Below are 23,377 nucleotides of genomic sequence, written 5' to 3'. Positions count from 1 at the left end.
ACACGTGGGGGGATATACATAAAATGACAAATGTAAAATCTGTTTAGAAAAATGACATCTATAAGAGCAGAATGAATGCATACATGAATGAGTGAATGAGTGAATGCATGAATGAAATTTACTTACCATCAAACTCGGCTGGTCCAACTCCAACAATAATAATTGACATGGGAAGAGATGCAGCCTGGAAAGAAAGAAAGAAGAAAGAAAGTTTAATTAGGAGACAAATTGCTTTAGGTTTTTATAATGTCATCGAATAAACTTTTTCTGATGTTATAGGAAACCTTTTTAAGTTCAGTCTATATTGTGAAAATGCAAAGACCCACAAAGCTGACTAATGACTATTTAGTTAATATATTTTACAGATTTTATGAGGTGGTTAATTCGTACGAATTTGTAGGATCTTACTCGTATGATTTTGTATGATTTGTCTAGACTCCAGTCATGGGTAGGTCATTCGTACGAATTCATACGAATTGGGGAACTCATAAAATACGTAGTAATTTAGCAAAAATCGTACAAATTCGTTCACGTGAGGTTGTAAGAATTCATTCGAATTTGTCATCTCGTAAAATATGCCCTGAGAACATTTTGGTTGGATGGTTATAGAATTAAAGACAACATGAGCATTCAATTTAGTTTAGTAGACTGGACACCTACATTGACAATGGACTCCTTTGTCTGGGCCATATCTGATATCACTCCATCCGTGATGATGAGGAGGATGAAGTACTGTGATCCGTCCTTTACTGAGGCAGCGTATCTGCAGAGAGAGCCCAGTTACGTTCATTAAACATCTCATAACTGCAGGATATACAGCCAGAGCCTCTGGATTGTGATCAAATTTACTGCGTTACTACACTGCAGTCTGGATTCCTAATGATTTTCATTAGTTTATGAGGTAAATAAAATACTCGGAGGCATTAATAACTTTGGAGACACAAGCAAATATATTCTGCACAGTTAAATCATCTGTGGTTATAACAAACCGTTCCTCCAATATAAATGAAGCCAATTAAAAGTGTTATTAAATACACACAATATACAGGAATGTGTGGGCTAAACAGTTTTTACCTGATCTGTATGTGTAGGTAATGTGTAGTTCTGGTCAACTTTCAGAAATGTGCAATTTTTCTAATGCATGCACAATACATATGAAACATTTATTTATTAACACAAAGATAATTGGAGCAATTAAAGGGAAAATGACTGTGATTCACAGTACATTTTAAACACATTTTTGTTTCAGTGTGGATATTAAGAACCATTTTACGTTTCAGCAATTTGATGATGAATTTGTTTGTTTTGTTTGGGGCACTATCAGTTCACCAAAAAGTTCAAATACATACAGTGTGTTTTCTCATGAAGGAGTTATAACTGTAAATCTGTATACTAATGAAATCTGGATGGGCTCTACATACAGAAGGTTATTAATGAGATGCCAGTTTTTAAAGGTTTTAGATGTAGAAGAAAAGAGATTTTCAATTTCATTTACTGATGCTATTATTTCAGTCTTTATAAATCACAAATATCAAACTGAACAAAATGTGTCATAAATAAACAAATACTCATTTCCCTAATTTCTTTTTTATGCATTATATAAAACAACTTGGCAGTCACACATATTACCTTTATGCATTTAATATAAATAAAAAATGAGTTTCCTTTTGGTCTTATTGTTAGGTCTGGATCATGGATTTATCAGATTTATTCCCCACACACTGTACTGAAGGGTGTATTTGTTCAGAGTACTGATACCTGACAACCTTTACTAGCCTTCTTCAACTCTCTGTGATTTGTGCTTCAAGCTGATCTGTGGTGAAATATCCACTACAGACCTCTGTGTGAGAAGAAAGGATGGAATCGTCTCGGCATATGTTTACCAGCCTCTGCTTTCTCAGATCGGCTTTGGTGGATTAAAGATTTGAAAATGTGATTTTCCACCGGGGATTTAGGAGATGCTGTACACAGTAATGCTCAAAACATTTCTTCACTTGTCACTGAAAATTTGTGAATATTAAAATCCACTCGCGGACAGACTGTGAACGGTAGTTTGTGAACTGGCCAACTGTGTTACATTGAAAACATGTACCGAGCTTTATAGTTTTAGCTTTTAATTGTTGAGTTACATATTTTTTCGCTTTCCCCAGTTACAAGAAATGTGCACAGTAGAAAACAGCACATTAGCTCTGAAAGAGCAATATAAAAAGCAGTTTATTATTAAACTGTGTGGGTGCGACCTACAGCAAATACACACAGAGAGATTAGAGCGGTGCAGTGTGACAGATCTGTCGTCAGTGCTGATGAGTAGACACTGCACTGTGTGTGTGTGTGTGTGTGTGTGTGTGTGTGTGGAGCAGAGGGGTGATAATGACTTGATGGTTTGTCCTTTACTTCCCATCCTCAGAAAATCCATGAAATGGACGTTTAATTAGATGTGTCAGTCCACTGACTGTTGGTTCACTTTAAACCATTAATTAGTGTGGATTAAACACGGGATTTGTAAGCATAGAAGTCTGAAGTGCAGTAACAAAACATAATGAGTTTTAGAAACATGTTCAACTGTAAAAACAACTGCCATGTGCTGGAATAAACAAGAGCCAATTTATTAATATCATAACACCTGTAGAAAAGTCCTGAGGCTTTCTTTCTGAAGCACAACAGTGATCGACTTTTTTTGTAAGTAGCTTTGTTTTTGGAAACTTTTCCCCTAATTAAAAAAAATATAAAAAAATAAAACTAATTAATTTGCTGTATTATTTTCTATAGAGAGGTAAGACATAAAGTAGTCTTAAATTATCATTTTAGATATTATAAATTAGATATTATTATTATTAGATATTATTTTACATTTATCGTGACTAATTTGTTGGTGAGGTTTTCAATTGCGTTTATCAATAAACAAATTAAATGGTGACACTTTTAGTATAAGGAACAAATCTCACTATTAAGTAATTGTTTATTAGCATGCCTAACTATTAATAAGCAGCACATTAGGAGTTTATTGAGGTAAAATATGTAGTAAATGGTTTGTTATTAGTGAGAATTGGACCTTAAAATATAGTGTGACCTGAAATTTAAATTAAACAAAATGGAAAAGTAATGAAAAAGATTTGACATTTTTTTTTGATAATCGCTTCTGATGTTCTTAATTTTTCTTAACTGAGTGAAATAACAACAACAACAATTTTATGTTCATTTTTTTACACACATTTAGATGTGTAATGATCTATTTTGTTAATACTCTAAAATAAATAAAATATCAATTTCCAGAACACCAATGTCTATTAACAACATCAATAGTTTCCAAATGTCTCTGTGCTTGTAAGAGTATAGTTCTACCATTAGTACTATCTCTCAATTCTGACCTTCAAATTATTTTACATTTTAATATATGATTTTGTTGAGCCAACATAAAGTGTATTACAAATGTTTCAATCTGGTTGATGAAGATTAGATTCTTATCTAACTCTGCTATTAAACCCTACTATTGATTTTATTTCTAAAAAAGGTCTGTATCTATGATGAAAGTGGAGTGGGGAGAAAAATAGTTACTGTACATGACAAAGGTCAAAATAAATGAAGAAAAGTGTCGTGGGAAATAAAACGTCAATTCCAGACATCCTTTCCGGATGGATTTGATTTCTCAGAGAACCTCAGAGCTAACCAAAAAGTAGTAATTTTCCAATTTACAGACAAATGGAAAAACAGTCATTTGTTTGTTAAATTGGCTACATTGGTTGTGCTTTATGTTTTTGACTCGCTAAAAATAACTGGTGGCATTTGAGTCAATAAAGCTGAGTACATTGGACACTCCCTATGTGTGTGAAGAATGCGAGAAAAGCTTATAGAAAGCCATGTTTTCTTGTCATTATTTCACGGTACACTTTTTTTTTTAATGCTAAAAAGTGGTATAGTTAACTGTACTGGGATAGTTCTGGTGTGGAAGATGGGTTGACAGCCTGATCTTGTGGCAATTCGTACATATTTAAGAAGTGGCTAATTTGTATGAATTTGTACGGCTTCATTCGTACAAATTCATATGATTTGTGCTAGATCGTACGTATTTTATGAGTTGCACAATCCGTATGAATTGGTACGAATGACCTGCACTTAACCCCACCCCTAAATCTGCCCATCACTGGGGTATAGACAAATCATAAAAAAATAGTACAAGTGAGGTCGTATGAATTTGTACGAATTAGCCACCTCATAAAATACATATGAATTGGTCGTGAGATAGCGTTGGTTAGCAACACTTTTTCTTAGGGTGGTAGTCATGCCACCACAGTAGATCAGTCCCTGAGATGCACTCCCAGTGTTGGGCAGTAGTGAAGCTACTAGTTTAACTACATTTCTCAGTAGCTTGGTCGTAGCTTCGCTGCTTTCTGAATCAAATAGCTTTTCAGTAGCGAAGCTCTTTTTTTTACCAAGTAGTGCGGTAGCTTCCACACAAGCTAAATTTTTGCAAGCATTTCTGAAGCTCAAACTCAAATCGGGAAATACAACTGCTAAGTATCGCTGATCCTGGATCAGTAGTGACGCGACGGTGCTACTTCATCTTGTTTGTGCTTACGGTGGATAGCAACCAACCATCTTTATGATGCATTACCGCCACCTTCTGCTCCGGATGGTACCACTCCTTGTCCAGTCACGCAAAAAATTATTTGATGAAATGATGGCATAGGATGAGGTAGGAGAACAGTTAATCCCGAGGAGTGAGTCGCCGTGGCCGTACCTCGACAAGTACATGACACTGACCGAGATAACAGAGAGAAAATATGTTTTCAGATGCTGCTTGTAAAAATTATCAGGGTCCAGCCTGGCCATTTTTTTTTGTACTGTTTGGAGGTCTTGCATTTTGTTCTGCAAAGGCCTACAGTATATTAAGCATGCCCGTGTAACAGGTGCATACACTTACTTGTGCGCACATTGTTAATTACATGTATTTAGATTGTTTTGGTTGCCAAATTGATAAGGAACAAAAAAAAACTATTAAACTAAAGAATTACACCTGCCTATCTGTTTGACTGACAGTTTTGAGCACTGAGATAGCATTGACTTGTAATAAAACGTGTTCAACATAAACATTTAATTTTAAAAGTAACTTAGATGTAGCAAGCTACTGTTGATGTAGCTTAGCTTGCTACATTTCCCAGGGGGTTAGCTTCAGTGTAGTGAAGCTTCATTTACTGTAGAGTAACTGGTAGCTTAGCTCACTACATTTTCCAAGTAGCTTGCCCAACACTGTGCACTCCATAAGTTGATAATGTATAGATGCCACTAGACATCACTACTGGAACTACACTTTATACATATTTCTATGAATTTATGGATTTTAATGTGATCTTGTTAAATATTCTTTTTTATACAAAAGAGATTCTCAGGGTCTCACAGCCCCACAAGCTGTTAAAAGTGTCCTCAACATATTTTATTCTGACCTCTAGCAGTGTAAAATAGTAAGTATAGTATCTTTAAACATGTACAAAGCTTTTGTTTACATTCTGATTTTGCAGTATTTAACTGTTTTAGTGTTACTATGGCTCAAGTGGTAGAGCATTGCGATAGCAGCGCAAGTTGCAGGTTCGTTTCCCCGGGAACACATTATAGGTAAAAACTGTTAGCCTGAATGCACTGTGAGTCGCTTTGGATGCATAAATGCATACATTTAATTTCTAAAAGTCGTTTACTCCACTCCTCTGTTCAGTTTTTGCTCATCTGTACAGTGCACATTTTTTGATTTCCAAATTCTTTTGGAATTATTTTTGAATACAGCCCTATTTCAATTCCTTAAAATTGACTCTTTTTATTGTTATTTAAATTGGAAAGAACCACATGAGCTTGTATTTATTAGGAACAACTTTGATTTAGTGCAGTTTTCCAACTGGATTCTGGTAGGAAAGTATATAAAAAAAACTATATTACAAAGAATAAAAATATAAAAACTGTAAAAAGTGATCAACTGCAATTGTTACCTTAAAGATATTTTGTAACCCAATTTAACCTGATTGAAATTAACATTGTTGGTACAACAACACATTTAATCTGATTCAGTAATTTAAATTAAACCAGTTAATTTACATGTTACCATTTTTAGGCTTCATTTTTTCTGTGCTGATTAAATGAAGTAAATCAAATGTTGAATTAAATCAAATTAATTACTGTCTGAATTTCTGAATAAACGAAATATATTATATACAGAATATATTCCCATACACAGTAAAATTAGTTTTAATATACGAAAATACAGTTTATCAGCCTTTACAATATATATCAGTAACGCTCTTAAAGGTGATTATCATTTTGGGGGGTCAAAAGTAAAAAAAAAAAAAAAAAAAAAGAAAAAACGGATTTATGGCCTCATACATGGAAATGCCTAAGGGGTACTATAAACATTTAGTGTGGGTATTACAGAGATCAAATTTTCAGGCCATTGTGTCACATTTATGATGGCCATTTAATGTTTTTCCTCACATCACTTGACTGATGATACAGACCTGGGATGATCTTATTTGGGGCAGCATGTGATCAAATCTCAGCCTCTGCAAGTCTAGCTCCACGGCTCATTTAAAGTGATTTAAAGGTCATGTATTGTGCCTCTAAGAGCATTTTGGATTTGATTATCTCTGTAACTGTCACACATTTTGTTTGGATGTTGCCCCTAGGTGATAATGCACAGCTTGACTTTCACTGACAGGAAAAGATGACATATATAAGCAAAATAGTCGTAGAACCAATATATTTAATATATTTATTTTAAGGTCCAATTCTTCCCATTAACAAACCATTATATGACTTTTGCCTCAGTAAACTACTAATTTGAGGGATGTTGAATGTGTTCATGTAGAATAAATGCTTTATAAGTACTAATAAACAGCCAATATGTTATTAATATGCATTATAATATGCAACTAATTAAAAGTAAGAATCGATCTATATACTAAAATGTTACCAACTATTTTAGAGAGTAAAGTAATAAGAAAAAGTACACAACTTATTCATTTAGATTACTTGAATTATCTAAACTATTGGACTATGAAAAAAAACCTGCAATGCTGAGCAACAATGTGATTGTAAAGACTTATTTATTGTTTACGCTCAATTATCTGACCTATACTCAAGCCTGATTTTGTACCGTTGTGTTATGAAATAAGTAGGGCCGGGACTTTAACACGTTAATTGAGATTAATTAATTACACAAAAAATAACGCGTTAACTAAGATTAATTAATTACAGAAAAAAATCCCGCATTTTTAATAACTTATTTTTGCACCGCGGAACGTTTCTCACTGTATGAGTTTCGGCGGACCGATTAAACTGGAGCACCAACTAGCGTTCGCACATCACCGCAGCACATCAAGTCTCAAGTATCACCTCAACGCAAAACAGCGTGGACTTTACACTTTATGTTGAACTATGTACTGTATTATTTTGTTGGTGCAACTGGCAGTTGCTCTTTATTGTTTTGGCCAAGGTCATTGAGAGTTGGACTTAGTATGTTATGGCCTCTGAAGCAACAGAGAGATGTTTTTTAATAGTCAGTGTTTCCAATGTTCTGAATGTAATTGACAGTATTGTGTATTACTTAAAAAAAAAAACACTTTACAGAAGGTTCAGCACCTATAAGCTTCCTGAATTTCTGAAATGTACTATTTCTAAATTATTTCTAAATATGCTATTGCTACACTTCATGGAAAAAATTGCACTGGTGTGGTAGACTAGGTTGAACAAAAATAAACAATATTTTGTTGCTTAAGCTTATTCAGTCATTATTCAATGGTTTACTATAAATCCATGTGAAAAAAAATTAATTCTCACTGTTCTCAGGTCAAATATTTATATGCGATTAAAATGCGATTAATTTTGATTAATTAATTACAAAGCCTCTAATTAATTAGATTAATTTTTTTAATCGAGTCCCGGCCCTAGAAATAAGTAGTCTTAAAAGATGCATTGCTTTCTTACCATTGCCATTTACCATCGTTTCTTTCAGGAATACAGCTAAGCAAGTTAGTAAACACTCCAGCATTCCACAAATAATACTCATTTAAGAATTTAGACTTCATGACGATTTTAAGTAATGAGGTTTGTTACCATAATAGTAATACATGAATGCATGTAGAAAAAAGCACTACATACTTATGTATGGACGTATGCACATTATGTCTTTGTTTATCAAATTCTTGGAACGTACCTGGCTACATGGTTAATGACAGGTGAGAAATTGGTGGGACCGTAGAGCTGAACAGATTTGAGACTCTGGTAATATGCCTCCATGACTCCATCAATGCCATTGCAATATGGATTCTGAGGGTTTCCGTTCTGCAGGAACAAAGAAAGAAATCAACTACTCAAACAGACAGGGTCTCGTGGTTCGACATCTGGTGGAAATGTGATAACGCAATGGAAAGTCCACATTTTAGAGACATAAATAGAAAAAAGTTCCACTTTTAGGGTTGCCACGGTGTTGTGTGGTTGCTATGAAGTGTTTTTTTGTTGGTGGGATGTTTTGGGTGGTTGCCAGGACATTGCTACGTGGTTGTTATTAGGATTTTTTATTTTTATTTTTTTTGCTCTGCTATGCAAATGTTGTGGGTGGATACTAGGGTGGTATGTGATGTTATGTAATTGCTAAGGTATTCTGTTTTTTATGCATTAAATTGCAGTTGCTAGGGTGGGTGCTAAGTGGTTACTTTTAGCCCAAGTCAAACATACCCATCCCCTAGTCTCTATAATATTCTGGGTCTCTAGACCCAGCTCAGGTTCCTCTTTCACCGTAAGTCTACAGATGCTTTTTTCACAATCACAAGATGAAAATTTGTAATGTTTTAAACACAAAAGCATTCAAGTTCACTCTCTCTAAAACACGAACACCAGGCAACATCCAGCTCATGTCATTCCAATTTGTTTCTTTCAATATAAGAATAGGGAATAATTGTATGGACAAATGGTATGGACTCAGGAAAAAACTAATGGTATGGACTCAGGAAAAAACTTATATTTCCAAAGAAATCTGAAGTGCCCATCTCTAAAAACCCTTTCTGAAATGGAAAGCTTTGTGTATTTTTCTGTCCAGCGGCGACACAAGCAAATATAACACTCATAAAAAGATATCCAAGACTTGTGTCCTCACAAACTGGATATCCTGTGTCTGTCTCTGCAGGACAGGTGTTTTAGGAACTGCTTACCAGGGCAAACTCATGGGATATTCTCCCATCAGGAGGCAGCTTGGCTCCAAAACCCAGAGCAGGGAACATCTTGTCGCTGTCATAGTCCTGTATGATGTCCCCCACGGCTTTGAGTGCCATGGCGTAGGTGTTGAGCTGATAGGGATTCATGTAATGGAGGGAAGTGGGTTGCGCTGGGTTGCCTGGGAACCATATGAAAGAAAATGTGTACTTTTAGAGCAACTTAACCATTTGACAGGGAGAGTATACTAATTTAATTGTCAACCACGATTACAGTAGAAACTGTACATATTCACAGCTACACTACTGAATAGCATAATACATTATAACTCACAATAGCATTATGTGACACCTTAAATATGGTCTTGTTTATGATGTATTTCAATGCCTTATACGTATATTCTAACAGTATAACTATGTATACTATTTATACAGTGTAACAATGTTCACAGTAATTTACAACCAATGACATATACTCAAATTCATTATGAAACTGTTCAATGGTTTGAATAGTTCAGTGCTTATTGATAGTAAGGTAGTTGTTGTTGTATTTATGTATGTTAGGTATGGGGTAGTTATCTAGAATACAGAAGTATATAGAAGCGTATTAATATGAAATTGTAAGTTCCCCTCTCTTTACCCTTTGTGTACTCTGAGAGGCTGATATTATGAATCTATAAGAAAAAAAAATGATGAAAGCTAGTGATGTATAAAAATAGATTTGCCAGGATGGCCCTGTAATTGAGTTGGTTTTGTGGTATTCCCTTTGAATCTGCAAATGAATGTAAAAGGCAGGCATCTCCGTATAATCACACAGATCAGAGCTCTTTCTCGCATTAAACCTCACTGATTATAACAGAGGACAGCTATTACTAGCCCTTTTCTCATGCCTCATCTGCATACATTTCATTTATTCCATCAGCCTTCTGATAGAGATGGCACTCACCGTTAGAAGCTGTGAAATCAATCGCCACTGTGAAATTAATCTGAGTCCTGCACAACAAAGAGACAGAGAAAGGTAATGGTTATTCCAGTCATACTTCAATCTTGGGCACATTAAGATGCTCCTGGTGCAATAAAAGCACATTATTAAAAAGTGAACAAGGTAATAAAAGAAAAGCTACTTTTAAGGAGAGTATAAGGAAAGGGATAAATCGAATGTAAGAGCAGAAGCTACAATAAAAATAACACACAAAGCTGACGCAGAAGACATTTGAGTATATATGCTTGTGTTGTATATGTTTTGTGCTTAGAGCATTGTGCTGTTAGCTTAGCAACAAGCTAACATTACAAGGTAGCAGCCTATGTATGCAGTAGACTGCAAGTTAGTTCACAAGACTGTAAAACATATTATGGTGCTTTCAAGGTTTTTAAAGGCATCAGTAAGAAATGGTGGATATTGATGTATGTTTGTTTTTCGCTTATTTGTTCTTTTAACATTGGACCAGGAGAATACATTGAGCTGGGATGGGTGTTTGTTTGCTGGGACACTAAGCCAAGCTAACTAATGCCATAAGTACAGATCTGTCTCCTCTTAGTAGACTACTCCCATTACCGAGCTTACAGCTGCAGTCACACACACACACACACACACACACACAAACACACACACACACACACACACACACACACACAAACCAAACATACACACTAAAAATGTTTGTGCACAAATGTGTATAGTCTAATTTCCTGATAATTAAGCATTCCAGCATGTCTAAAATTAACCAAAAATTACATTATTTCCATAACCCACAACAAGAAATGATCATGTAACCATCAAGCACCCAGGCTGGAACTAGTTTTGCTATAGTATAGTATAGTATAGTATAGTAGTTTCCAAAACAGATATGACCGAACAGAAATTAGATTTAATACAGTGCTAAATTCACATAGTTGAAGAAACACCAAATGGCTCTTGAGAAGAACATTGTTAGCATAATGCCATGCTAACATCAAATCCCAATTAGAATCAACCTATACTGAGTACTATGCATAATGAGTTTCATTTGTGTTTCTCCATTGACTGGTCTTTATAATATAACAATATAGATCACATGAAAGAAAATAGTATGAAGAATTTTTCACCATTCATTTTCCCCATACAACAAAAACAATAATAGGTAATACTATAATAAGAAAAGCAATAATAATGGGGTCGAAAACAATAATAGGCAAAATCAGCTATCAAATCAGTCAATCATGACGGGGCATAATTGGTTAGGATGCTGCCTTAAAATGTAGCTGTTAATGAAGACATTGGAAAGTGATATCCTGGTGATTTCACAGATAAGAAGGAGCATGAGACAGCTGAGTAAAGATATCCTACCATTACTCATTCAATTGAGACTGAACCAGCCATACCATCTGTTAGTATAATGCCTACAGCTCTAAGAAAACATGTTTGTGATACACCACACACAGATTGTTTCATACAAGGCATGCTATTTGTTGCATAACATTTTCATATTCATAAACGATTCCTGTTTTTCATGGGATTTTGGTTGGCTAAATTCTCCATTCATTCGTTCATTCATTCCGCAATTCATCTTCAAAAAAGAATGTTAATGTCTCTGATAAACCCTCAAAAGTCCACTAGTACAAATCCAAACAACCATATTAATGTCCATGACTCAGCTTATGAATATATATTAGAGAAATGAGAATGAAAGCATCACTCCCATCTTCAGGTGCAGTGTATAGGTTCATCTTTGTTTTGTTGTGGTTGTTTTTTTATCTAGCGATACTCTTATCACCCCAGAACCTCTGGATGTAAATCAAAACACACACTTCAGATACCAACAGAGCAAAGGAAACAACTGAATGGAAAAACACACATTTCTCTGAATATTTTAAATCATAGATCATGCTATCGTGTCACAGACTCTACCATACAGTAGACTTGCCTAAATTTTTGCTAAACTTGCCCATTTTTATTTTTTTAATTGCAATGTTTAAGGCTAGTTATCCAAGCCAGTTGAGGCTAGTCAACCAATACCATTTATAACTAAGAGTTAAAAGAAGTAGACAGGCAAGTAGCACAGGAACTTACCCATCTCTAGCTTTTCAATCGTTGTTAGTTAAGCAACTTGAAATTTTAGCAACTCCTGGATGCTTCTTTTCTAGGCATGCTATCAAAAGGCCAACAAAGGCCTCAAGCATGCATAGCTTCTAATTCCCTGAATATACTGTAAATATATATATATATTTTGTTTATGTCCCAAGTATGATAATGTTTTTATGTGTAATGTTTGTGGCTTGTTATCCAAGCCAGTTGAGGCTAGTCAACCAATATCATATATAACGAAGGGTTGAAATAAGTAGAATTCTGTTGGAAACACTGGACAAATGTGTACAGCTTCACAAAAGCTCATTCAGGCCACTGGTACCACTGCAGGCCAGTATCTTGATTAATTCTGGCAGGAACGGACAGCTAGTGAGGGCACTTGAGCAGAGGTGAACATGACAGTATTTCCAGAGGTTCCTCACAACTGAACAGCTACGTTCTTGGTGCACTTGAGGGGACATCTGACAATAGTCTACTTTTGAAATGACTGTAAATTAAAGGAGCTGAGTGGAAATGGGGTCCAAAAAGGGCCTGATTTTGCTTATGTTATGGTGAATTATTTCAACAGACAGCTGCTGTAATATTGTCCACAAAGGGTCTTCTGTGGTGACTTCTATGGTTTAACACATCTGTGGGTGACAAATTTTGGCTGGAAGGAAAATGAGCCATTTTTTAAGAGCATGAGGTGATGAGTAGTCCTCAAGGTCTATATGACATGGAGACAAAAAAATTACACCTGAATGTGATCAGAAAAGCAGCAAGAAGAAAACACATGCTACTGGGTGATAATGTGGAGATATTTACTGTGTCAACAGAAAAGTAAGAGCACTAACACTGAGCCCTGTGGGACACCAGCCCATTCCTGCTCTTGATCTAGATGTAGTTTAGATCCAACTCTAATCAATCACACCTGAGGATTGTGGGGTTCATTAAAAATTACAGACAGGTGTGTTAAAGCAGGGTTCTGAATAATTATAGATCTCACCGAGCAGGATTAAAAAGCCCTTGGTAAAGAGGGCAAATTAAATGAAGCCCGTGTGACAGGCTTTTAATGTTTGATTGATATGTATTCATTACTAGTTAAACATTTACATAATGAACTGTCTTAATTGCTGTAATACAAATTATCTTGGGACTCCTGCCTAAGGATTGAGCCCCAAAGGTTCTCAACAGAGTGCTCCAAAATCAAACATCAAAACCTACCAAAAAGACCTGGCAAAACAGTTCTGCAAATGTTTCTGTTTTCTCTCAAGTAGACACCAGGCTTACTTACACATAAACTCATTTTTCATTCTGCTGTAACCCCCTGGGATTTCCTGTCCCAATTTTTTTCATGAAGCGAGCTAAAAAACAATCTGTAGCTATGTGAATGGTACCTGGGTATAGCAGAATTCACAGCAGAATCAAAAGTCCAAAGAGAGAAAAACATTCAACAGAAGGTTAAAGGGGAAAGGATCACAGCCATGCACTACATGTATTCTGTTCAATAGGGGATGACTAAGAGCTATGTGGCTTACTGTGGTACCTGCAATCTTAGTGTTTATAATGGGGGCAGTTTCTTTGAATGCAGGTGTGAAACTCAATGTCTGAGAAAATGAAAGTTGGAAGGTGAGGGCTGCCTTTGCCACAGATGGGACTCCGATGTTCAGAGAATATCCACAATAATATCAGGTTTCATTATTTAACGAAATCCCAGACATCTGCTTCTATGTAGGTAAAGCAGAATGGTACTGGTGTGAGATCAGCCATTTTATATACTGTAGTGCATATTTAAAATATATCCATGATATACACATGCAGTCACGGTACAGAGAAAGAGTAGCTTGCTCTTTTCATATCTACAACTCAGTACAATGTTATGTAAAAACTATTTTCTGTCACTCACTAAATCCATTTTTTATTTTTATTTTTTTGATAGGTCCAGAAAACTTTGTCAGAGGTATGCATTATGAATTACTGGCCTGATCATGCCAGGAAAAACCCCCCACAAATATTCTTATTGTTGAGTCCTGACAGAGATGGATTAAAGTGGACGAAAGCCATCACGTTTGGACAGCTTTCCATTGGTGTGATGGAATGATTAATAAAAGTTGACTTTTTGTTCTTTTCCCAAGGTCTCTGGAAAGCTGATGAGGTGCTCTGTATGCATGAGCCGGTGGCTGGAGAAATGTCTTGTGACATGATCATGGGAGACGACAGATGTTGTTGACTGGAGGTGAGGGGACACTGTCCATATGGAGACAAGGGACTTCAGGGGATGAAGCAATTTAGTCAATACTGCATTTCTTTAGTGCAATATACATTCTACAAGCCACCTATGCAAGTCCACTTACATGCATCCACTTTAACATTTTACCATCCTCTCTCTAATGCTGGGTACACACCAATTTTTTTTTTTTTACATCTTTAAAGTTTTTCAAAGTGTGATAGACCAGAAACATTAGGATTAAACATCCTAGATTTAGTGTGTGGTGTGTCATGATGTGACAAAGGCAACACACCACACAAAAACAGCAAAATCTCGCGAGACTTCAGAATGATAGTGTTTGGAATTTTTTTCACAAAAAATTCACAAAAAAATAAAAAAATAAAAGAAAGGGTTTGGGTGAAGTTTTGGAGACAGCAGGGACATAGAGGTAAGCAATGGTCACAAAATCACACAGATATGTTTTTTTTTTTTTTGTAATTGTTCTCAATTCTCTTTTGGAAAAGAGATCTTATTCTCTTTGAAATTTCCTTATTAAATAAACTTTAAATAAATGTTATCAGATTACATCACTCTTTAAGAACGTGATCATTTGCTTTGTGATTGGATATGGTTTCGATTCACGTGATAATCTCCAGAGTGTCCGTGCGTTTGTCCTCGTGGTTCCCCCCACACATCAGGATTTCTGATATTAAACATGTTGAATATCTATGATTCGTGATCGGGGCGGCTCCGACGTTCTTCCGATCTGGTTCGGACACTCTTAACACTCCTCACACAAAGGGGAAATATGATAAGATAATCTGTTGGGCCATCAAGATTAATCTGGACAGAGCTAGGATTGTCCAAAGGGGGCAAATCAGACCAAAATCAGCCTTATTATCTTTTGGTGTGTACCCAGCATAATTTTTTTTTTTTGCTACTATAGCTTTAAGACTTCTATAAGGCTTATGAATCTGCGCTTAACCCTGGGTTATCATCATTCTAAACACTTTTTAACCCTGGTTAAAGGTACATTTCAGATTTTTTTTTTTTTATATACATTGGGTTATGAAACCCTATTTTTGGATTTCTGGTGTTAACCCCACATTGCAGTGCAAAGCTTGTACAGTGTTAAATGATGTGTTAGAATCTTATAACCAGATGCTTAGCAACAGACTCAGCACAGCAACAGTGCATGTTGTATAAACAGTCATTTCTGCATTTGAGGGTGATGGAAAATGCATCAATTGAAGTCAAGAAGAATCTTTCCTTTATAGTCTCCTGAAAAGTCAATATCTAAATAAATAATAATAATAAAAACTTTATAGTTCAGTTGCAAATATACAATAAAAAGAAGCTGACACCATACGTATGCAAATAATAACATTAACCCAGGGTTTAGGAATGAGCAGTGTGAAATGTCAACTATGTAGTGTGACATCATAACTATCAGTCCCTCCAGAAAAACGCGATTATGCAATCGCCTGATTTAATGCATAATCAGCCAAAGGCCGCATATTTATGCGGGGTCGCATTTTTTCAAATAAGCCGCTCTTTTGCCGCATAAATTGCCGATTTCAGAAAGCAAAATTTGCGGGGCTAGCATGATTTCATAATTTCATTTTCATTGCAAAAAACACATATATATTAGCAGAAAGTTGAAAAATGTTGCGTTTACTTAACACAAGTAAAGCGCCATTTCCCCCTGTTGCCATGGGAACCTTATGAAGTGACGTAATTAAGTGACGTGAACCTTATCTGCAAACCCCGCAGTGAAACTTTAAGTGCGCAAATCATTCTTATAAGTGCAAAAGAACGCCCAAAACAGTTTCCCGATTTGTTACATGACAGTGGATGAAATAGAAAAAAAAAGTTGATTCACCCAACACCCCCTTCTCACTAGGCTACTAACAACACTGTTGTATTTTCATTCAGAAGTTGATGCAACTTTACAGTTGTAAGATTGCACTTTTTTGTTACAGAACAGTACCAAAAACTTAAAGTTGTAATTATATTAGTAGTATGTAAAATAATTTACGTTGCAGTAAGAGATTGCAACTTAAATATTCTGTGATTTAGTATGCTCGATTAAGAAATTACTCTTTACATTAAGGTAGTAGCCTAGTGAGAAAAAGGTGTTGGGGGAATCACCTTTTTTCTCTTTTTCATCAAACCGCAGTTTTTGGAAGTCCACGCAATTTCATCGCATAAAGTTGCAAAAATATCCCGCATATTCCATCGCATTTTTTAAGAAAACGTGCCACAAAATTAAGGATTTTTGCCCGCAACAATCACAAAAAAAAAAAAATCCGATTTAACAATTAACAACCCTACACTGAACTTTTAAGGTCAGCATCCAATCTAAATTGACTCTAGTTTCTTATACACAGTTCTGGTCTTACTGTGAGCAGTATATGATCTAAAAATAATTATAGAATAAATGTGTATGTTACCTTGGCCAAATTTGATCTTATTCAACTACTGTCACTTAGGCCCTTAATCCTTTGGATAACAGCTCAGCTGCTTAGACAATTACTTCAGCAAACTCACATTTGGCTCCATTTTCATATAGAATGCCCACTTTTTCACGATTCAGTTAATTCTAAATGCTCTCAAAATAGGCTGTCATTCTCTTTTCTTTTCATTCACATCATATATTCTGTTTAGGTTAGTCTTATTTTGTTGCAAATAAGAGCTAATTAGCTGTTAAGCTAAAAGACAGAACACTGATGACAGTAACACTGAATCCGTTCTGCCAACTGAAATCCCAATAGATCACGACAGATTAAAGCAAATAAGGGCAGAGTTAACATGCAACAGCATAACATTGTTAATGAATCATGAAACTCTGGATCTTCTCCCTATGATGTATAAAGACAGCTGTTAGCGTGGCTCAATCCAGGGTGCAAAATCATCCACCAAATACAAAAACATGGCTGACAACAGCTGTCCTTTGAGATAACTCTACACGCAAAGCTGTAATTTGTGACTGCAGATGCTTGCAGAGTTCTTCTCCTTGAGGGCTCCCTAATACCAATTAACTGATTGGATTGTTCTTCATCACAATGGTTGTCTCTCTGGAGCGCTGTGCTCTTCATCTCCTACAGCTAATGAGGTGCACTCCACACTAGTGTCAATCACTACTCAGGGACGCCACAGAAAGGCAGATGACAGAGATGGTGATGATAGAGATAAGAGGAGAAAAGATTGAAAAGATAAGGAGAGAAACACTAGCTGTTTATCACAGTAAAGCATTTAGCAACAGCAAGTCAAAATGCGTCAATTACATTTTATATATAACATTTTTATATATATAAAACTTTTCTCTGAAACAAGTCTCTGAAACAAGAAAATCCGGTTTGTACTTTGGCATTGATGTTCCCCTAGCGTCAATGCCATGACACAGCGAAGTTCCATTTCAAAGGAATGTCTCAGGTTATGTATGTAACCCAGTTCCCTGAGAAAGGAACAAGATGCTGTGTCTCATTGCCACACCAAGGCTATGTCTGTGCGCCTCCTTCTGGCAATTAGAATTTGATGGGGAGCATTTCAGGCTTCTGTTTTTAGCCTTGGCCACAAACTACATTGCGTCACCATGTCATTACCTTCTGCCAATCACATTGGCAAGTATATACATGTGCTTCAGACACCGGCTCACACAAAAGCATTCCAATAACTTCAACACCATTGTACAACTTCTTGTTCCCTTCTCACATGTGTAACCTGAGCTGTTTTTTCAATCATTTTGGAAAGTATGACATTTTTTTATTATTATTATTAACAATAACTTTGGTACCCAACTACATCTTCTCTAACTATACTTAAATCTTGCTCTTGAGCAGGTATCTGCCAACATTTGCTCCAAACTGTTAAGCGTGCTCACGGTTAGTTGGAGTATTGTGCTTTGGGCTACAGCACAAAAACTGTCATGTGGAATTACACTAACAGTGTTTCATACTGCAACAGGTGCAGAGAAGCTTTTATCACGGCAGAGGAAAAATGTGCATAAATAGGGAAACTGAAAATGTGGCTGGCATTACGTAATGTGAGAGAGTTCTCGACAAAATCCATTTGCAGCCCTACACAACTTTCCACTTTAGCCATTCACACAATGACATGCACGGAAAAACAGCTGCCATTACTGCCAAGAAACATTGCTTTGGAGATGTCTCCTGAAAAATAACACAAAAAATAGTGCACTTACTTTATGTGCATTTGCATGTGCACGTAATTCTATTTACTGTACATGCTTAAAGGAATAGTTCAGCCAAAAATGATAATTATGTTATGGTTTATTCTTACATGTTGTTTTTGTTCATTAAATGCAAAATTCGATATTTTAAAGAATCTTCAAACAGCTATGTCCATGACTGAAAAGCTTTAGAAGGAACATAAAACAATCATAAAAGTAGCTCATATACCAAGTTTCATAAAGCCAAACAATAGTGTTTTTTACTTGATGGCTTTACCATCAGTCATTAAATTGAACCTTTTCTTGACATAGAAATGACAAAACCACATAAAACAGGTGGTTTAATACAAAAAGTACAAGTGCATATCAATAAATTAGAATGCTGTGCTAGTTTATATGCCATGCTAGTTTATTTATTTATTTCAGTAATTCAACTCAAATTGTCAAACTCGTGTATTAAATAAATTCAATGCACACTGACTGAAGTATAGTTTAAGTCTTTGTTTCTTTTAATTTGGACGATTTTGGCTCACATTTAACAAAACCCCACCAATTCACTACTCAACCACTTCTCAACAAATTAGATTCTCCATGGGGTACAGGTCTGGTGAGTTTGCTGGTCAGTCAAGAACACCAACACCATGGTCATTTAACCAACTTTTGGTGCTTTTGGCAGTGTGGGCAGGTGCCAAATCCTGCTGGAAAATGAAATCATCATCTTCAAAAAGCTGGTCAGCAGAAAGAAGCATGAAGTGCTCCAAAATTTTTTGGTAAAGGGAACAGTGACTTTGGTTTTCAAAAAACACAATGTACCAACACCAGCAGATGACATTGCGCCTCAAATCATCACAGACTGTCAAAACTTGACACTGGACTTCAAGCAACTTGGGCTATGAGCTTCTCCACCCTTCCTCCAGACTCTAGGACCTTGGTTTCCAAATGAAATACAAAACTTTCTCTCATCTGAAAAGAGGACTTTGGACCACTGAGCAAAAGTCCAGTTCTACTTCTCCTTAGCCCAGGTAAGACGCCTCTGGCATTGTCTGTGGTTCAGGAATGGCTTAAGGCGAGACACTGCAGGTGAATAGGGAAAAAAAAATAACTAATAGTTATCACCTTACTTACCCAGTTGATTGATTACATTGATTATTGCACATATTTTTTGTATTACAAGTTTTCAAAAATGTTATGTTTAAATATGCAAATGAGGCATTCTTTAATGAAATATGTGCTAATTTGCATACATTTCTAGTACAAAAATCTGAAAACTAGATGAAGTCAGTTTCAAATTTTTTGTTTAATTTTTTTGACATATTAGAGTCAAATGTTTTTACAGAGGGAATTCTGGTTATCTTTTTTTGCCACTCCATAATTCAGAAAATACTTTGAACAGCCAGAAAACAATATATTTTCACAATTTGGGGGGGAATAAAATGTTGTATATAATCAAGGAAAATATATATGAACAAATCCCTCTGTAAAAATCTTCAGAATACAGACAGGAATAAAAATGTCAAGTTTGGTGTGTGTACGTGCTACTGAAGTGGAGATTTATGGCTCAGTGTTGAAGAAAAAACTCATTTTGAGAAAACGGCCTTTAAAAATATGTATTGTAATTGAAATCTATTGACACAAACAGATAAAGTGCTATAAAAGAAACACTTAACAGTGTCTTTTGGATGTTTTCCTTCCACTAGTTTGAAAAAGCGCTTTATGAAAAACCAAAAAGCCCAAAATCTCAAAATTGACAGGTGCTTGAAAAAACATTGTTTTTACCTGCAGTGTCTCGCCTTAACAAGAGGAATACGTCAAAATTTAGCCAAATTTCTTGACACATCTGTATGCCTTGACCCCAGCCTCAGTCCATTCCTTGTGAAGTTTACTCAAATTCTTGAATCTATTTTTTCTTGACAATCCTCATAAGGATGCGGTTCTCTTGGTTGGTTGTGCATCTTTTCTTCCACACTTGTTCTTCCACTCAACTTTCTGTTAACATGCTTAGATACAGCACTCTGTGAACAGCCAGCCTCTTGGCAATGAATGTTTGTGGCTTAACCTCTTTGTGAAGGATGTAAATGATTGTCTTTTGGACAACTGACAGATCAGCAGTCTTCCCCATGATTGTGTAGCCTAGTGAACCAAACTGAGAGACCACTTTGAAGGCTCAGGAAACCTTTGCAGGTGTTTTGAGTTTAATAGCTGATTTGCATGTCACCATATTCTTATTTGTTGAGATGTGAATTGGTGGGTTTTTGTTAAATGTGAGCCAAAATCATCACAGTTAAAAGAACCAAAGACTTAAACTACTTCAGTCTGTGTGCATTGAATTTATTTAATACAGGAGTTTCCCAATTTGAGGAAACAAGCTAAGACAGCAAGCTTGCGACTGTGTTTTTATGCCACATTCACTTTTGTTCATACTATCAGCTAGGTTTAAGTGTAGTGCAGATGGTACATTATTTTAAAACGTCACAGAGCATTAGACTTATAGCATCACTCAACAGACATATCACACTTAGAGTGACACCTACTAAATCAATGTCACATACAGCAAACTGTATGTATGTTCATCTGTTCCGGTGAAAAAAAAATGAACCCTTTTATCGCCACCTAGTGGACATTCCACACAGAATTAGTCACAAAACGTAAATTGCAGTATGTATTTCACATTTTGCAAAAAAGTTCCCAAATCATCATAAGACCAGGTTGAGATTTTCCTTCCTATTTAAATGTTTTTTTTTTTTTTGTTGACACTCTTATACATCAATTAACCCATCATTGAAATTATATCATATACTGATTATTATTTTTAACTTTCTAATTTGATTTTATCAATAAATGATGAGCTGGACATTCCAGTACTGTTACAGGAAGTGTGAGAGACACATGTAGACTAAACCCTCCAGGAGTGGACAAATTCAGCTCGAGCTCACTGACCTTTCACCAAAACATCTCAGACTAAAAGAAGGAGCAGCCATTAAAATAGACGTCTGGTGGTGTGGTGTCAGAGCAGAGGTGACCACAGTCTTCCTCTTGCCATAATAATGAAAAGCATAGCTCAAAGTAGGTGTGCAATCTACCATGCATACTGTAGATGCACACTGTCTACCCTTGCATTTAATCGCACACACATAGCAAACACCTGTGCCAAGATTATCAACCCAGCCTCATCTATCATCTGCCATTAATGGACTTTATCACTCATGGTGTCTGACTTGTTCATATGTGGTCAGTCATCTGTACTGCCAGTATAATTACCCATAAGCACTCAAAAGAGACTTTAAGAACCTGTCGAGACCTGCCGTTGAGGATGCAGCCTGGGTTCGAGGTGGTTTGGGATCACAGACAAATACAGCTGTCACTGTCACCACTGGTAATGTGAGAATTTAAATGCACCAAGTCACTTTGCTATCCACAGGCATTTGTTGTCTGTTGGCGTTTCCACCTCAGATGCTGATTGTAAAGAAAGAGAAATGTTTGCAAATGAGCTTACTTACCCGCCTTTGATGAAGTCCAGGAAGGTGACTTCAGTATCAACGAGAAACGATAGCAATGTCACCTGGAAACATGAAGCCAGAAAATCCCATGAGGATTCTGTGTGCTGTCATGTCACTATATCAACGATTCACGCAATCTTCTAACTGATTTTGATTTATATAAGGAAGGACTGCCCCAGGCATACATGAATTTTTTTTTAAAAGGTGTTGGGGAAGCTACAAGCTAACCAAAATGCAAAAACAGTGCTTATATTAAATGTATTCTACCACTGGAATGGTAAGTAACTGTATTATATCATACTATGCTATACATTTTGTTCCAATTTTTATAAATGACAAGTCGACAGTAGCACAAGTCAACAAGGCAATTACTAGCTTTTTTTTTACTAGCCAATTGTAATCAGCTCAATGCACACTCTTTCATTAAACTAAACATATTTTCATTTTATCTTATGTTACATTTTACAACCTGACTGTTATTTGTCTTCAATATCCATGATAATCATTTTTTTCTTTTTACTTATATTAGTTAGGCATTATTGATTTCATGAAAGAAAATTCATAAACAATACATGTAATAATACACACTATTTTGGCCAGAAGCGATGTTGCTTTTAGTTCCTCTCCAACACTACAGCAAACTAAATCAATAAAAACAAAAGCATACACTAGCAAGAATGTAGCATGAGAAATGTATTCTTACAGTTCCAGAGTTGAGATATTTTTTCTTTTTGCCTTTCTTCTTAGGGTTTATGACCTGTGCAGAGAAAATTAGTGATTATAATCATTTATGGGATAATGGAATTTGTATGAGACTGAATAAATGCAACATAATTGATATGCATACACTGTACGACATTACACAACACCTCTTCTACACCCTAGAGTTAAATTCGGGCTGGGTAGAAATTGCCTTTTTTAATGCTTTGACATTCGCCTCTAAATTCATTCTTATTTCCCTATAGCCTTTTTTAATACTGTGTAACAAACAACTGCTAGAAATGTAATAAGAATTAAGCAAAAACTAAGCAAATAAATTGCTCGACGCTTTCTACCAATGCAATTAAAAAATACAAATAAATAAATAAAGTACTGTATTTGGTCCAGTTACTTTTTTAGGTTTGAATCAATACATTTGAATTGCATTGATTCCTTCACTTTATTTATTTTTTTAAGTTGCACTCTTAGTCCTCCATATCACTACACCACTTGATAAACCTTGTCACCTTATCTTATTAGTAGAACCAT

At 35.7% G+C, this 23,377-nt stretch overlaps 1 protein-coding gene across 1 annotated transcript in view; it reads right to left on the bottom strand.

The window, feature by feature from the left end:
* LOC127956388 (copine-8) overlaps positions 1-23,377 on the bottom strand; it is a 112,393-nt gene that overhangs the window by 5,652 nt on the left and 83,364 nt on the right. The window contains exons 12-18 of the mRNA XM_052554238.1: positions 22,833-22,886; positions 22,130-22,191; positions 10,135-10,181; positions 9,189-9,370; positions 8,195-8,322; positions 661-763; positions 127-184 (exon numbers count right to left, since the gene is read on the bottom strand). Of these exons, the coding sequence (XP_052410198.1) occupies positions 127-184; positions 661-763; positions 8,195-8,322; positions 9,189-9,370; positions 10,135-10,181; positions 22,130-22,191; positions 22,833-22,886 (634 nt within the window). The remainder of the gene's footprint in view (positions 1-126; positions 185-660; positions 764-8,194; positions 8,323-9,188; positions 9,371-10,134; positions 10,182-22,129; positions 22,192-22,832; positions 22,887-23,377) is intronic.

The sequence above is a fragment of the Carassius gibelio genome, chromosome B4, assembly GCF_023724105.1.
Source record: "Carassius gibelio isolate Cgi1373 ecotype wild population from Czech Republic chromosome B4, carGib1.2-hapl.c, whole genome shotgun sequence".
Taxonomy (NCBI): Eukaryota; Metazoa; Chordata; class Actinopteri; order Cypriniformes; family Cyprinidae; genus Carassius; species Carassius gibelio.
This window is presented reverse-complemented; position numbering and strand designations above follow the sequence as displayed.